A 17054-nucleotide genomic window follows, 5' to 3' on the forward strand; every position below is an offset into this window, starting at 1 on the left:
CTGAGCCACCCACGCCTCCTGCTGCTGCGCCTCCCGGATCCGAGCCCGTATATCCACCGGCTCCCGCACCGCAGCAAAAGACTCGACGGGGATCACTGTCCTGGGCGGAAGCTTGTCTTCCACTCGGGTGTACTCGGGCTTCCTGGACAGAGCATCCGCTCTCTGGTTGTGCCCGCTTGGTATGTACCGCACCCGGAAGTCAAACCTCGCAAAGAAGAGGGACCACCGGATCTGGCGTTGATTCAAATTCCGAGCGGTCTGCAGGCTTTCCAGATTCTTGTGGTCCGTCCGGACCTCGATCTGATGCCGCGCCCCCTCCAGATGATGCCTCCAAGCCTCGAACGCCGCCTTGATGGCCAGCAGCTCCTTCTCCCAGATGGTATAGTTGCGCTCCGAGGGGTTCAATTTCCGAGAGTGATACGCGCAAGGGAAAAGGGTACCGCTGGGCGTCGTTGCCTGGAGTAACACGGCCCCAATGGCAATGTCGGAGGCGTCCGCCTCCACGACAAATGGCCGTTGCGGGTCGGGATGTTTCAAGATGGGCTCCTTCATGAAGGCGTCCTTCAAAGCCTGGAACGCCTGTTGTTCGGGGGCGTTCCACTGGAACCGAGTCTTCTTCTGCAGGAGCCGGGTGAGGGGGGCTGTCAAGGCAGCAAAGCCAGGGATGAATGTCCGATAGTAGTTGGCAAATCCAAGGAGTCGCTGAACGTCCTTCACGCGACGCGGGGGTTGCCAACTCTGCAACGACTCGACTTTACTCGGCTCCATGGCGATGCCCTCAGGAGAAATGCGGTGACCCAGGAAATCGATGGTCACCTGGTAGAACTGGCACTTCTCCAACTTGGCAAACAGCCGATGTTCCCGGAGGCGCTGCAGGACCTGACGGAGGTGCTGATGATGCGCTTCACGCGACGGGGAGTAAATCAGGATGTCGTCCAGGTAAATCACGACAAACTGGTCCAACAGATCCCGAAAGATATCGTTCATAAAATGCTGAAACACAGCGGGGGCGTTGGTCAGGCCAAACGGCATCACCGTGTACTCGAAATGTCCATAGCGAGTACCAAACGCCGTCTTCCACTCATCACCCGGCCGAACCCTGACGAGGTTGTAAGCTCCACGCAGGTCCAGTTTCGTAAAGATCTTAGCCTCCCGGAGTCGGTCCAAGAGCTCGGGGATGAGGGGCAGCGGGTAGCGGTTACGCACCGTGATGGCGTTGAGTTTCCGGTAGTCACAGCAAAGCCGTAACTCGCCCGACTTTTTTTTGACGAAAAGCACGGGCGCAGACACTGGCGAGGACGAGGGCCGGATGAAACTGCGAGCCAAATTCTTTGTCAGGAAGTCCCGCAATGCAGCCAACTCGGGCTCCGACATGGAGTACAAACGCCCCACTGGGAGAGGCGCATCTGGGACTAGGTCAATGGAGCAGTCGTAGGGCCTGTGCGGGGGTAATTGGTCCGCCTCTGACTCGCTGAACACGTCAGCAAAGTCGGACAGTTCGGGAGGCAAGGAAACCCCTGGAGAACCCTCCACCTGGCCGGCACAGATATGGCGGGTGTGGTCCATGCACTGCAAACTTGGGAAGGTGACCAAGTTCTGAGACCAATAGATCTGTGGATCATGCGCCCGGAGCCACGCCAGTCCCAAGACCACGGGGAAGTGCAGATCCGAAGTGACGTAGAACTGGATGGCCTCCACATGGGTACTGATGGCCATACACACGGGTTGCGTGGCAGCCGTAATAGGCCCGGACAGGAGCACTCGACCATCGATGGTCTCCACAAGCATGGGCGGATCCACTGGACACTGGGGAACAGCCCATTTGGCCACGAAGGCCGAGTCCATAAAGTTAGTGGTAGCCCCAGAGTCAATTAAGGCATGGACCGGAATCCCCTCTGGCTTGCCAGGAAGGATCAGTCGTGCCTCCAAAATCAAATGCCGTGGAGGTTCACAGGCACCGTCGGAACGGCGTCGCTCGGCGTGGTCGTTGTGGGTCGCCCGATCTTTCACACCGTCTAGATCGGGCTCGGGCCGTTTCCCGATAGCAAAGCAGGGGACTTTCTCGGGGCAGGCTTGGTCACTGACGCCCGCTGACGCTTCTTCGGGCAAGAAGCAGCCAAATGTCCAGGGTCCCCACAGTAAAAACACAACCCCTCCGATCGTCGTCTGTCCATTTCCGTCACCGATAGACGGGACCTGGCGGCACCCAGCTCCATTGGCTCCTCCCTCTGGACTGGGGGCTCACGCACAACAGGGGCGGCAGGGGTCTGTGGGGTGGCACGGCGACTCTTACGCTGCTGCAGCCGGGCATCGATCCGCAGACAAAGATGGATCAGCCCATTCAGGTCTGAGGGAATGTCCACGCGGGCCAGCTCATCCAACATCTCCTCCGACAAGCCATCCTGGAAGGCATCCACGAGCGCAGCCTCATTCCAGGCGGAATCCTGGCTAAGCAGCCGGAAATCGCTGATGTAGGCCTGTAGGGGGCGCTGACCCTGCCTCAAAGCTTTCAGGCGTCGGGTGGCAGTCTGCGCCTTAATTGGGTCCTCATACATGAGGCGCATATGGTCACAAAACCCCCCAAAGTTATCCAACAAAGGGCTAGGCTGTGCCAACAGAGGCGTGCCCCAACGAGCTGCATCTCCCGACAGAAGGCTCAACACGAATCCCACCTTATCTCGGTCAGTGGGGAAATCAGCCGCCCTCACGCTGATAAAAAGCTGGCATTGTCCCAGGAAGGCAGGAAACAGTTCTGGATTACCAGCAAATTTATCCGGCATAGCTATCTGACATTTCCTCTTGGGTGGGGGGGCAGCATGTACCTGAGCCTGCAGTTGTGCCACCTGAGTGGCCAGCAAGGTGAGTTGCTGGTTGAGCTGGGCATTCTCGGCAAGAAGCTGCTCCATCGTAGTAATAAGGGGTGGGTGGCTGAAAGCAAACTGTTCTGAACCAGCCCTCTTCTATCAAACCCCTATTCAAAAGAAGAGACTGGAGAGCGTCCAAGGCTAAAAGGCTTCTGCCAAGATTTAATTACGCAGTTAACAAAAACACTAGAGCTTGTCTTCTCAAGCGGAAAAGTTGCTTTCAGCAACCAGCCCCTCCCCAAACACTCCTTTTATAGAGAGCTCAGGGCGTGGTCTCCCTGTGCCTCCTCCCGAGGAGTCCCATAGCCTTTCTTTGTTTGTTCCTGCTCGACTGCCTCCTGCGTCGGGCGTCCTTGAACAGGGCCAGCTGTGGGTCATCATCCTCCGCACTCCCGGGCTCACGCAGCTGAGAAGAGGTCCCCGGCTGAGGACTCTGCAAAGCCTCCAAACCATCATCAGCCGGTTCGTCTCCCTCCTCCCCCTCATCTGAGTCCTCCGATACATCGGACCCGGCTGTCGGACCCACAGGCTGGCCCTGAGTCACAACAGATTTATGGTTAAGTATGCCATACTTTTCTTTTCAGGGCTATCACTAAAGCTGACTAAACAGGTTGTTTTTCAGTGGTGGCCTACACACTCTAAAGCTCCACCTGCCCTTTCTCTTTCAATTTTTAAGCAGACACTCCCAAGGATTTTTTTATACTAATTATACTAATTAGTCCATTAGTCCATTGAGGTAGAGGTAAGCTACATATCTGTTCCCAGGCATGACTACTATGTTTTTAAAGCAGCTGTTTTTAAAATTATAACCTACCTCGAGTAAACCTGTTCCAGGAATATTAAATTTGCTACACGTACCAAAACCAAGACTTCAAGATTTCATTCACTTCCATAAGCTTATGTTCTCAAATACCACTATTGATCTCAGTAGGTAGTTTACGCTAATGTGGTTACTTTAGTTTTGGTAACTGGTGGCTTTTCTCTCCCTTCAAATTAGGGTTGATTCCTGACTTGAAGGGAGAAAAAATCCACCAGTTACCAAGACTAATAACTGCCTGGACTGGTCCTTGCACTTTTCTTGGCAATATTTTTGTAAGAGACTAGCCATTGCCTTCATGGACTCAAGACAGGGTGACTAAAGTCACTTAACTTGTTTAATGCCTAAAGGCAAAACTGAAACTCAAACTTTTGGTTTCTAGACAGATGCCTTACCAATACACCAAACTAATCCTCTGCTTAGTGTCTTGTGAACCTAATTGACAGAACTGCTACTTAAAAATATGTCATGACATCAGCTCAGACAAAGCAAAAGTTCCTTCAGAAAAACAGTAGAGTTCAAATTATGCTTAAAGAAGCTTTGAAATATATGTACTTTTCTCAGCAAAATCACATTTGACAAAAATATCAACTTATTCCCCAATATATAGAGGTCTGCTAAACTACAGAAGATTAAAAACATGAAATGATATCTTGGATAGGAAAATTTTTATTAAACGCATCAGATTAAGTTGTTATTTTAAGTACTGAACTGAAGTACTGTGTATTCACAATGCCTACAAATTGAATTGTTTTCGAATTTAGTCAGCACTCACAAAGCAATGTCAATGAACTTTTAAACTACTTTAAAATAGAACTCAGTGAAGCTAATTTGAGAGGAGCACTAGATACCAAAATTATGGCAGAATTTATATCATTATTTTTGTAAATAACTGAGGGTGGCGATCAAACACAATACTCCTTCCTCCTCCTATTTTCCCTACAACAACCTTGAGTGAAGAAATGCACATGTAAGTTAATTACTGCTCACACACCTTGCCTCGTTCACTTTATCCAAGATCCAAATAGCATGGTCTTTTGGATGTGATCTATGTAGTCCCTAAGAGTCAACGGTAAACTGATGACACATAATCTGTCAAAATATTCTCTCCTGAACATCTACAGTCCTAGTTACTTACAAGAAACTAAGCAGGAACTCAGATTAGTTGGAAAAAGCTGAGTGATGCCACTGAATTCTAGCCAGTACATAGTGTATTTCTAGCTTGTATTCAAGGAATTAAATGCCCTTGAAAAAGACCAGTTCCTGTGTAATAAAGTAGCATATGAACCTTGTTACTGTTTACGTTACCTTTAAAAACATTTTTTGTTCATGACAAAATGGGAGTCTACACTTCATGACTGCTTGAAATAGAGTAAGAAATATCCCACCATATATTTCCACAATTAGCCAGGTTATTGGAACACCTTAAGCAGAAAAATTAGACAACCCTTTTTGCTGTGGTAAAACATCATAAAACAAAATCAACTCATCACGCACTGCAGTTTTAGTTTTAGACCTGTTCTCCATATTTCACTGAAGAAAAGTCCTTCAACGTTGAGAATTTTGCATTAGCATTTTCACTATTGGACAGAAAGCTATTTTTAAACTACAGATATGACTAGGCATAACCTTTAAGGAAATAAAAATTAGGCACTCCTCAGTAACATAACTCATATGCTGAAAATAATTTCTTTTTCTCAAAATGAAAGGAAAAATAAACAAAAATTAAATATAAAATTTATTGTTCATTGTCCATCAGTACAAAAATACAGAATAGCATGCTGAAATAAGGCAACTACCATAACATTCAGTGAGATACTTTTTTTTTCTTCCATTGATGAAAAACTTGAAAGATGAATGCACAAATACATAAAAACCAAAGTTCATTTAAATCAACCAAATGAAGTAACAGGCAATTGTATCAGGAAAAAGTACACATAATCATGTAATTAGCATTTGTTTCATTCTATTCCTGGAGCAAGCAAGAAAATGAGGCTATACATACCATAATCCTAATGTATTTGGGAATAACCCCATGGAATACTCTTGTTACTAATACTAATTAATACTTGGGAATATTCAATACATGCATATGATTGCATTGTTAGGATAGTCTCTATAGCAGATTTATCCATTTAATCAATTTAATTTTTTGAGACTCATAGATATGATTCTAATTTTACTCAATTTGGCGATTTACATAAGAGCATAACTGCCATAATTTCAGCCAACATGAATTGTGGGAATTGTATCCTAAATATGTTTAGCACTACCAGGATGAGAAACACTGAATTAAATTCATGTTAAAGAAAAAAAATCCAAATATTCTTTTCTCAAAATCTACTAAAATGAACAAGCTTTATTTGTAAGATAGTTTAAAAAATCTTTATGATTAATGCCCTCAACATAGTATTTGTTCCTATAATTTGGCTTTAAATTCCACTGAAACCTGATTACTCATGCAGTTAAGGTTGAAGCATTTATTTGTTGAAGTATTTAGCCATTTTTTTCTACTATAAATGTAAACAAGGGAGGACATATTACTTTAATTGAATTTACTGTATGAAAATTAGACAGCATCTGTTTTATCATCTACAGTGTTTTTTTCAGAGCACCAACATTTTTATATGAAAAAAGTTAGGGGCACATTTAAATTTAGATGCTGAGCCTATACAAAATATATATTTGGGGTATTATAATTCATCTCCAATATGTTTTTTCTTGAAAGCATCCCCTGTTAACTTCTCTTGGGCTATCTTCATCCCTTGGATCACTGCAATATTAAAACACAAGATATTCTTAGTACTTGGTTCAATTCAATTAAAATAACTGAGCAAAATTATATTTTATATGCAGAAAATCTACATATAAATGAGCAATATTTAAAGTAGCAACTTCATGTTCATAATATATTTCTGTCATGGCTCTTATGCAATTCATTTTCTTTATGACTTTTTTTCTGTCAACCTTATCTTGGACTGAAAGTGATGTCTGTTAAAAAGCAGTTTTATAAAATTACAGCTGCGTTCATTTATTAAATATATACCCAGTTTTTAATTTTATACCACTCAAGTACCATATATAGTTTTCTTATTTTTTAAAAAATCAATTTACTGTTTTGCTAAACTGTATAAGAGATTCTATGTACCCAACATCTTTGATGTCCACTTCTGGCTGCAACCTTTCATGGTGCAGCATTAGATGCCATAATTAATATTCATAAATGGCATTTTAAGAATATCAAGGTAAGGAGTCCTGGAATGTACCAAATATGCATCCAGGTGCTCTGTGGCTTTTTGAATGCCAACTGTCAATATTTGTTCAAGGCATTTTTTTTCCTTAAGACATTTTGAACCCTTAGTGTTAAGTTCCTCAGAATACAAGCTCTGATGTCTCTCTTTCTCTCCCCCCCACCATGAGAAGTCAATCTTATTTGGCACTACTGTATAATTCAAGTCTCCTTTACCAAAACCCAATTTATGTGCAATTCATACATACCTTGATCAGCACTAGTATAAAAATACTTGTAGTTGGGGTTTCCTTTCTCATTTATGATCTCTGGATGGATCTTTCCACTGGGATCTGTGTAAAAGAGATTAATGAAAAAATGATGACTGCAATCTGAAAGGCATAATTTTATCCTTCAATACAAATTGACCAATAACCACATTTATGTCATACCCATGAAAATAATTCTAGGAATGTAACCTCCATCAGGGCTAAAAGCTTCATCCTTAGGTTCTTCTTCATCCTGGAAATAAAATATAAAGTTAAAAAAATACCTTTATTTCTGCATGAATCCCCCTTAATCACTACTGTATATCAAAATCAGAAGGGCCATTACAATAGCATAGCAATACTTAACTACTATGCTCCCTGTTCGAGTACAATATATTCAGATCATTTTTTAAACCCAAGAGACTTGGTGCTATCAATGCAGACAATACTTGCCAAAAAGAAATAAAGTTTGTCTTCGTGTAAGTCAATTCTTTCTGTTCTTAAAATAATTCCTTAGTTAATCTTGATTTTGAAACTCAAAACTTTTTCTTGAACTGAAGAACGTATTACATCCTTCTTATGTTTACAGAAATGGCAGTATATGAAATTTAGGACATGAATAATGCATTATTTACTAAATAATGCATTAAATACTTTTTGAGATTGCACAATGCAAAAAATAAATGATTTTCTTTTCAGAAACAGACATCTTTTATAGCTAAGTTTTTGGTTACATGAATTTCACCATGAACTAGAAACCCGTGACTTGTTGGGTTATCATTTCAGAGATATTGCCTCACATAAACAGAGAAACACAATGATTCCTGGGTTGGCAAAAAAATCAGTTGGAATGGGAACCTCAGACTTCTTGTTGGCTTCCCCATTGGGTTTCCTTATGGGAAACAGGCAGTAAGCACTTGCAATCCTTCCTTCCTTCCCCTCCCCCTCATGCCTTCAACAATGGCAGAGCTTCTAATATACTTGAAAAGTTCTTCAAAATTAAGGGAAATATTCAGAGATGTATCTGCTCTGAAAATAGTCCATGCTGAACTGTACGGCATAGTCAAACATCAGCAATAGATCACAGAAAATGATCTTTACGATAAGTCTTACGTCATGTTTTGCAAAATGTGCGAAATTTCAATTCCAGAGAAGTCATACATCCTACATTTTGGATGCATTCTTTCAGTTAGCCCGTCTGAGGTATGTTCATCGAAAAGGTTTTGCACTATGATGCTCCTTTCACACAATTGAAGGTTACAGATACAAGAGTTTTAGTTAGTATATAGAAAGCATTCAAAGAAATATTCATTTTAGTATCCTAGAAACTTACCTCAAGGTTAACCATTATAAAATTATGGGCAAGCTCAGAGATTTCCTTTGATTCAGCAAACTTTGGTTTTAAAGCTAATAAAATATAAAAGGTGAAACTAATCAATAAAGACGCAAACACAGCAGCATTGGATTTAGACTAAGTTGAATACAGAGATCCCCCTGAATCCAGTACTGATAGTAGTGACTAATTAGGGATGGAATCTATGGCTATATCTGATCATAATTTACTTAAATACCCACATTTCTTTTATACTAATTTAGAGATAGAACAAATGGACATATTTAAACTGCAAATGGAAGCATAAATTAATACTGTTTTACTTTCCTATTAGTTTTTGAGGTTAGTTCATCAATGTAGCAGTCCCAGGAGTTTCTGTTTGAAAGCAGTATACACCTTATATTGAGGGTAAAAATCCAAGTAGTCCTTGACTTACAATCATAATTGAGCCTGGAATTATGATTGTAGGTCATTGTAGGTTATTAAGTGGGTCACCACATCAACATAACCAATTTTATAACCTTTTCTGCAGCTTTTGTTGTTAAGAAAATCTGATTTATCCAGTAGGTGTTTTTTGCTAGAAACCAGAAATGCTGGAAACTGGCAAAAAATATCGAAAATCACAGTCACATGATAGGAGGATGCTGCAAGCAACCATAAAAGTGAGTTGTTGTGAAGTGCCCAAAATGCAATGGGACTGTGAGAGGAGTGTGTGGCTATTTGCACATCAAAACTGGATTGTACTTTTTTGGGCGGGCGGGGCGGGGAAATACGCTTTTTATGAAAACTTCACGGTTGCTTAGCAACCAGTCCTTAAGGTAGAACTGCCTGCATGTGCATGTTTTCACAAACATTGCAAATTTCCCAACCATTATTCCATGAAATGTCACTAGCATTGCCTGTGATATCTTACCTTTGCAAGCACCACACCAGGATTTATGAATTATTACCATGAGAGGCAATCCACTAAAAAAATATTGAAATATACATTTTAGTGTATGGCATAGCATATGTGAACAAGCAATATAAATTAATATTTCAACTAGATTAATAGAACCCAATAAAATATATGGTATTTGAACATAGATCTTTTTAACAATGTCTAGGCAATCTAACCTTTGAAGTGGAGCATCATTTATATAAAAAAAAATCAGATACTGTGATCTCAGCTTGCAGCCAGTCACAATGTGATCTACAGTTTAATGTGGGGCCTCGCAGTCACACTGAGGGGAGGATACTATACCCCATTCATACTGAAAGTCCTGGTAGATACCCTGTGAGGTGCAAATCCTATTTAGGATTGTTCATTGCTGATGTGGTAGTTCAAAGCCTGGCACTCTTTTTGTGGAGTATGAAGCTACTTCACCTCCTCATAGTGCACCCTGGACAGCATGAAAGCGTGAACTAAATGAACTAACAGCTGCTGCAGCCAGACTGCTTTGTAGACTTTCATGGCTTTCAAAATACATGGCAACGAAAATGAAAACCTTTTCAGGCCCAAATGACAAGAGAAATCAGGAACATTATTCGAATTTGCCAAATCAATGTTGAAGGGCTCAGCAGATCCAAGAGTCAAAATATTTCCAAACCTTTTTTGAAATACAGTTCAAGTAGTTATCAACACATAGTTCAATTCCAAGCTCATCATGTATTAACCTGTAATACTAAATCAGCTGCCTGAACAAATCTGCACTACTCTTAGGAAAAGCCCACATTAATTAAAAGTAATTGTGGGGCACAATCAGCATCAGCAACGATGGAGCTGGTAGTGTTGGTGAAGCTGAGAAGTGCTGGAGGTACTCAATCTGTCTTTGAGAAGCCCAGATTCTTCCTGTAGGGCAGCGATATTTGGTGGTGAAGTTATCTTTAGAAAACACTGGAGGACAACACAAATCTGGGCCCATATATTGTATGGTTCATTGAATACCACGAATAGCTTCACATGCTACACATCTATTCTGCAGCAAGGTTAAACATCCTGACTTACGGTAATTTTTATACTTACTTTCAGGCATAGGTATTAGTTACAGAATCTATTTTAAATAAAGTTGGACATCCCATTGTAGCTGTATTTCCAGACAATACTATATGTTTTTTGTTCTTAGATATAAAATATTTCATTCTGAAAGAAATGATAGGTTGTATCAAATCCCATAGACCAAAATTGAAGTTTACTCCCATATTAGTCTATTATTTTCTTAGAACAGATTTTTCCTTTGCCTTCTATACTCTTCTGTGCTTCTTCCATCTATTCCTGTTCACAAATGGAAAACAAGATGGTGCAAAGGACTGCACCAGGAAAGGGGTGTGGAGTCAGTAGAAATGAATGCATAAATTATTTTCCATTGACAAAGGTTTCTACTCGAGATAATTTTCTAATTGCTCAGACTTTTTGACTCTTAGAAAACATGATAATTTAACAGTAATGGAGACTTCTGAAGTTGTACAACATGATATTCATCAGCTAGATTCCATTCCAAGGCTTAGTCACCTTCTTCCCAAATCCCTCCAGGTCTGAATGCTGAAGTTGAACTTTTCTTTATGCCTAGCCCTGAACTTAAAACATGTTTATGGAGATAATTTAAGATTACAACATACCTGGCTGCAGCCTCTTTTTTCCCATCTTCTAGTGTTCTCCAGTGAATGTGATCTCCAAAACCTTGGAAGGAGAGAGCGAAAATATACTGTCTGATTTAAAATAGCGACCCCCAACCTTTTATGGCACAAGGGACAGGTTTCATGGCACACAATTTTTCCACAGACTGGGGGGGGGGGCGGGGGGATGTTTTTGGTTTCACTCACTTGTCTCCCACTCACCTCCAACGTTACCAAAAAGCCATGGACTGCTACTGGTCCATGACCTGGGGTTTGAGGACCCCGATTTAAAACATTTATTACGGTAAGTAAAAATATCTATCATGTGCGAATACTTAGAAAGGTAAGCACAAATGACATTTTTCAGAAAGTCCTTAGTGACTCCATGAAATCTTACGAACTTACTCTATAGTAAGCAATTTCATATTTTCACTGTGAACTGCATTATGTCCTTTCTTTCAGAACTGAGTTAGTGAAACTCCACATAAAATTATATTGCCTCAGCACAGGTCTGTAAGTATATGATATTACAAAACTTACAGAGTTTGTGACATGAAAGGAAAGCTTGTTTTAAAGAGACTTATAACAAAAAGTTGCACAATTAAAAAAAAACCCCTTATTTTAGGACAAGCTATTTTAGATAATTTTTATAGCATTACAGTTTAAATGCATCTTATTATTTCCACAAATTAGAAACTATGTGACATAACTTTCTATACATTTGTAGAACAATATAGGGCAGTAATGGCGAACCTTTTCGAGACCGAGTGCCCAAACTGCAACCCAAAACCCACTTATGTATCATCGGGTGCCAGGTTGGCGTGGCGCATTGGGTGGGCATGGGTACAGTGGGTGGGAGCAGACTGGGTGGGACTAAACAATCAATTCCAACTTAGCAAGATTTTTTTTTCCTGCGAGTTGAAATTGATTAATTGATGGAACTTTTTTTTTGCACACGGCGGCGGAGGCCTAAGGCGGAAAGGTTTTATAAAACCCAGTGGAAGGCATAGGACTGGGGCAAGGGCGCGCGCGCCCACAGAGAGGGCTCTGTGTGCCACCTGTGGCACGCATGCCATAGGTTCACCACCACGGATATAGGGCTTCCAACATAGCTTTTAATGGAGCTCAGTACCTTGAAAACCTCTCTGTTTTTACAATAACAGCTATACGCAGCATTGGCTGCTTATGAAAAATTCCAAATTATGCTTATTTATTTATTTATTTATTTATTAATTTAATTTGTATACCGCCCTTCTCTCAAGAGACTCAGGGCGGTGAACAGGGCAATACATAAAATTAGATACAAAAATTAAAATTATTAAAACATGATTAAACAATGCCCATAAATAATACAAATTTAAAATTGAAGTCATTTATAAAAATCCCACCCCGTCCCATCAGGCCAGGCCAGCTTGTTTAAAGAGATGGGTTTTAAGATCGCGCCGGAAGGAGCGGAGATCGGGCGCCATCCGGAGCTCAACCGGAAGATGGTTCCATAAATCCGGTGCACCCACAGAGAATGCTCTCCCCCTGGGGGCCACCAGTCGGCATTCTTTGACCGGTGGCACCCTGAGGAGGCCCTCTCTGTGGGAGCGTACTGGGCGGAGGGAAGTTGACGCCGGCTGCAGGTGCTCCCCAAGGTATTCTGGACCCATGCCATGGAGGGCTTTGTAGGTCATTACCAACACCTTGAACCTCACCCGGAAGACAACTGGCAACCAATGCAGCTCGCGGAGCAAAGGTGTGACATGGGAGTATCGGGAGACCCCCAGTACAACTCTCGCGGCTGCATTCTGTACCAGTTGGAGCCTCCGAGTGGTCTTCAAGGGTAGCCCCATGTAGAGAGCGTTGCAGTAATCAAGACGAGAGGTCACGAGCGCATGAGTGACCGTGCGCAAGGCATCCCGGTCTAGATAGGGCCGCAACTGGCGCACCAGGCGAACCTGGGCGAAGGCCCCCCTAGTCACAGCTACGATATGGTCTTCTAAGGAGAGTTGTGAATCTAGGAGGACTCCCAAGTTGCGAGCCCTATCTACAGGAGATAATGACTCACCCCCCATAATGAGGGGTGGGATATCCTGAATATCCCGAGATGCCGGTACGCACAGCCACTCCGTCTTGTCAGGGTTGAGTCGAAGCCTGTTCCTCCCCATCCAGACCCGGACCGCCTCCAGGCACCGGGACATCACGTCGAGGGCATCACTGGGGTGGTTTGGGGTCGAAATGAAAAGTTGGGTATCATCAGCATACTGATGATACCCAACTCCAAAACCACGAATGATCTCACCCAGCGGTTTCATGTAGATGTTGAACAGGAGGGGCGAGAGGACCGACCCCTGAGGAACTCCACAAGCGAGAGGCCTCGCGGTCGACCTCTGCCCCCCTGCCAACACCGACTGCGAGCGTCCCAGGAGATAGGAGGAGAACCACTGAAGAACCGTGCCTCCCACTCCCAATCCCCTGAGACGCCGCAGCAGGATACCATGGTCGATGGTATCGAAAGCCGCTGAGAGGTCTAATAGGACTAGAACAGAGGAGTATCCCATGTCCCGAGCCCTCCAGAGATCATTCACCAGCGCGACCAATGCCGTCTCCGTGCTGTACCCGGGTCTGAAGCCCGATTGGTACGGGTCTAGATAATCCGCTTCATCCAGGACCAGAGGGAGCTGATGCGCCACCACACTCTCAACAACCTTCGCAAGAAAGCGAAGGTTGGAGACCGGATGAAAGTTATTCAAAACAGCCGGGTCCAAGGCAGGCTTCTTGAGGAGAGGTCTCACCACCGCCTCTTTCAAGGCGGTGGGAAAACTACCCTCACTCAAAGAGGCAGATATAACCGCCTGGAACCAGCCTCGTGTCCCCTCCCGGGCTGCATAAACCAGCCAGGAAGGGCACGGGTCCAATAAACATGTGGTGGAGCTCAGCCTCCCCATGATCCTGTCCACTTCCTCCGGAGTTACAGGATCGAACTCCTCCCAGGTGACATTGACAAGATCGCTCGTGTCCTGATCGTCCGATACTGCCCAGTCGGAGTCCAAACCGGTCCGAATCCGAGCGATTTTGTCCGACAGATGTTGACTAAATTCCTCGGCACGCCCCTGCAAGGGTTCCCCACTAACCTCCTGGTTAAGGAGGGAGCGGGTCACCCTAAACAGGGCGGCCGGGCGATTATCTGCGGACGCGATGAGGGCAGCGAAGTAGTTAGATCTCGCTACCCTCATCGCTGCGAGATAAGACCTAATATGGGTTCTTAGTCGCAATCGGTCGGATTCAGATCGGCTGGACCTCCAAACGCTCTCTAGGCCCCGTCTCCGACGCTTCATCTCCTGGAGCTCCACGGAGAACCATGGAGCCCATTGGGATCTGCGCCGGGTCAGGGGCCGCAAGGGTACAACTCGGTCAAGTGCCTCCGTGGCCGTCCTTTCCCAGGCTTCCACTAAGGCATCTGCAGAGCTGTGAGCTGAGGAGGCAGGTGGGGACCCCAGCACTGCCTGAAACCTCTCAGGGTCCATTAAGCGCCTGGGGCGGAACCATCTAGTTGGCTCAACAACCCCACGGTGGGGAGTGGCAAAACGGAAGACCAGCCGCAGGAGATGATGATCGGTCCATGACAGGGGCATAACAATTGGGGAGCCCCCACCAAGATCATCTAACCACCGACCAGATAAGAAAACCAAGTCAAGGGTGTGGCCTCCCTCATGAGTCGGTCCATGAATTACCTGCGTCAGGTCCATGGCCGTCATGGAAGCCATGAACTCCCGAGCTAACTCAGATGCTCCTCCCAGGGATGGTAGATTGAAGTCTCCCAAAACCATAAGTTTGGGAAACTCAATCACCAGCCCTGAGAGGATATCGAGAAGCTCAGGCAGGGCTGCTTATCCCAAAGCATAATATAATTAGAATAGTTTTCAAATCTTACTTACAGAGTAAAAACATTTATTTTTTGCTAGGTAATTGCAGAATAATTCAAGGTGCACAAAGAACAGAACTTCCCTTTCTTAGAATAACCAATGTTATGTTAGCTTTATATTTTTTTCTTCCCAAAGAAAGTATCACATCTCTCCCTGAATACAGAAGCTGTGTAAAAATGTCACTGACAGTGAGAATTGTCAGTGCATTATTTTCTATGAGGGTTGTATTGCATTAGTTTCTATTCTACAAAGCAAGTAAACCTATTCTGAAATGGTCAGATAGAAAAAAGCATCCTGAGAAATCATAATCAAGCAACAGGAAAAGCAAAGAACTAAACTTTAAAAATAGTTCAGATACTTCAATCTATATTTGGCAAACAGCCGGAAATCCCCAGGAGTAACTTGTCAGCGAATAATATAATACTTGGTGGGGCAGCACTGGATAGACTCAGTCATTTCCTCTCTTCTTGCTTAAAGTTTAAAGAAGTTACTATGCAGACATAAGTGGCACTTTAAGGTGTGTATGTGGCCATTAGAGGTTGGTTATTCCTACTGTATCTTAAATAAGATTCATTTCTGTTCATCTCACCTGATCATCCACTAAAAAGAATTGATACAATGGCAGAAAAAGCAGGATATGAACAAGGAAATCCAGTTTAATTTTAACTGATAAATTATTAGAAGACATGCCCCATTACCTACTTTATTATCTAACTAGTAGCAAACAGCTAACTGACTCTAAGAAATCATTTAATAGAGCTTTAATAGCTAAATGCAAAATTGTGCATTAGACTACCACTTTAGAATAAGATTAAAAATTTAGGACTTGAACTTTGGAAACAGAAATGCTATAGGTATATCTCTGAACTATATTTACAGTAATATATTCTTAGAAATCGTTCAACGACTATCTCATGGTCTGTAGCAAATTTGCTCTCGATGCTTCGCGAGATCGCAACTCTAGCGATAAGAATTACACGATAAACCTTAAGATTTTTTTTGCAGAGGTTCAAACCCTCCGCGCGGAAACTTTTGCTTGTTCAAGTTTTTCCCCTCCAAAGCAGAAGCATAAAAAGAAAACAAGGGGGGGAAATGTGTTTCTAACCTTTTCCAAGCGGTTTTTCAGCTGCAGCCGCAACGAACCAGTGGCAAAAGGAAGAAAAAAGGAGAGGGGAGAGCGATGCGAGGTGAACTCTCATTTTGGCAGCTCGACTCCTCTCGAGGGTTGAGTCGCCGGTCAGCCTCGCCGCGCAACCCGATCAATCCAAGTCAGCCCTCTCGTGAAAAAGGAAGTGATGCTAATGGGGCGGAGCTGGGAGGGATTTGTTCGATGTGAGTCCGGGGTAAATTTGAAGGAAACAGAAAGAGTGTTCTCCAGCTCTTTAGTGCAGGGGTCTTCAAACTTGGCCCTTTTGTGACTTGTGGACTTCAACTCCCAGAATTCCTCAGCCAGCATGGCTGGCTGAGGAATTCTGGGAGTTGAAGTCCACAAGTCACAAAAGGGCCAAGTTTGAAGACCCCTGCTTTAGTGGATGATTCAACCTATATAACTCTCAAGATTTTTTTTTTTGGCGGAGGGGGGAGGGGGAAGGTTCGGAATATCATCTGAGCTGTTTATTCCTTTGAATGGAATCCGAACTCGAATCAAGGGCTCAGGAACGGCAGCAACCAGTTTTAAGTTATGTGAAACTATCCGGGAAAATTATGACCGAGCCTATTCTGCACTAATTTGAAGCGCTAACCCGTTTCGTATTGTGTTCGGTGGGATTTACGTTCCTACTTGCCTACCGAGTAGACTTTACTCTCGCATACGGGGGGGGGGATAGAAAGGAGGAAATGTTGCGCTGCCACTTTCCAAAACTTGAAATTTTATTCTTTTGCATGAAAGAGTGATCTCAAAGAACGCGGCCATCCGGCTTCCACGGAAGCAGCTAGTGCGAACAGCTCCAGCACCTTAAAAACAACAAAGCGATGGAGTCCTGTGGGCTATGCCTAAGGAAAACCACAACTCCCAGCGTCCATCGCGGTGAAAGTAT

General features: G+C 43.6%; 1 protein-coding gene across 1 annotated transcript; it reads right to left on the bottom strand.

The window, feature by feature from the left end:
- Positions 1-5406: 5406 nt before the first annotated feature.
- TXNDC12 (thioredoxin domain containing 12) lies at positions 5407-16293 on the bottom strand. The gene is made up of 7 exons (XM_083359024.1): positions 16124-16293; positions 11111-11171; positions 9426-9478; positions 8513-8586; positions 7363-7432; positions 7180-7263; positions 5407-6454 (listed from the first exon to the last, which is right to left on the bottom strand). Exons 1-7 carry the CDS (start codon positions 16215-16217, stop codon positions 6375-6377), a joined length of 516 nt encoding a protein of 171 aa, XP_083215150.1. The 5' UTR covers positions 16218-16293; the 3' UTR covers positions 5407-6374.
- Positions 16294-17054: the final 761 nt, after the last annotated feature.

This window comes from Vipera ursinii, assembly GCF_947247035.1.
Source record: "Vipera ursinii genome assembly, chromosome: 3".
Taxonomy (NCBI): Eukaryota; Metazoa; Chordata; class Lepidosauria; order Squamata; family Viperidae; genus Vipera; species Vipera ursinii.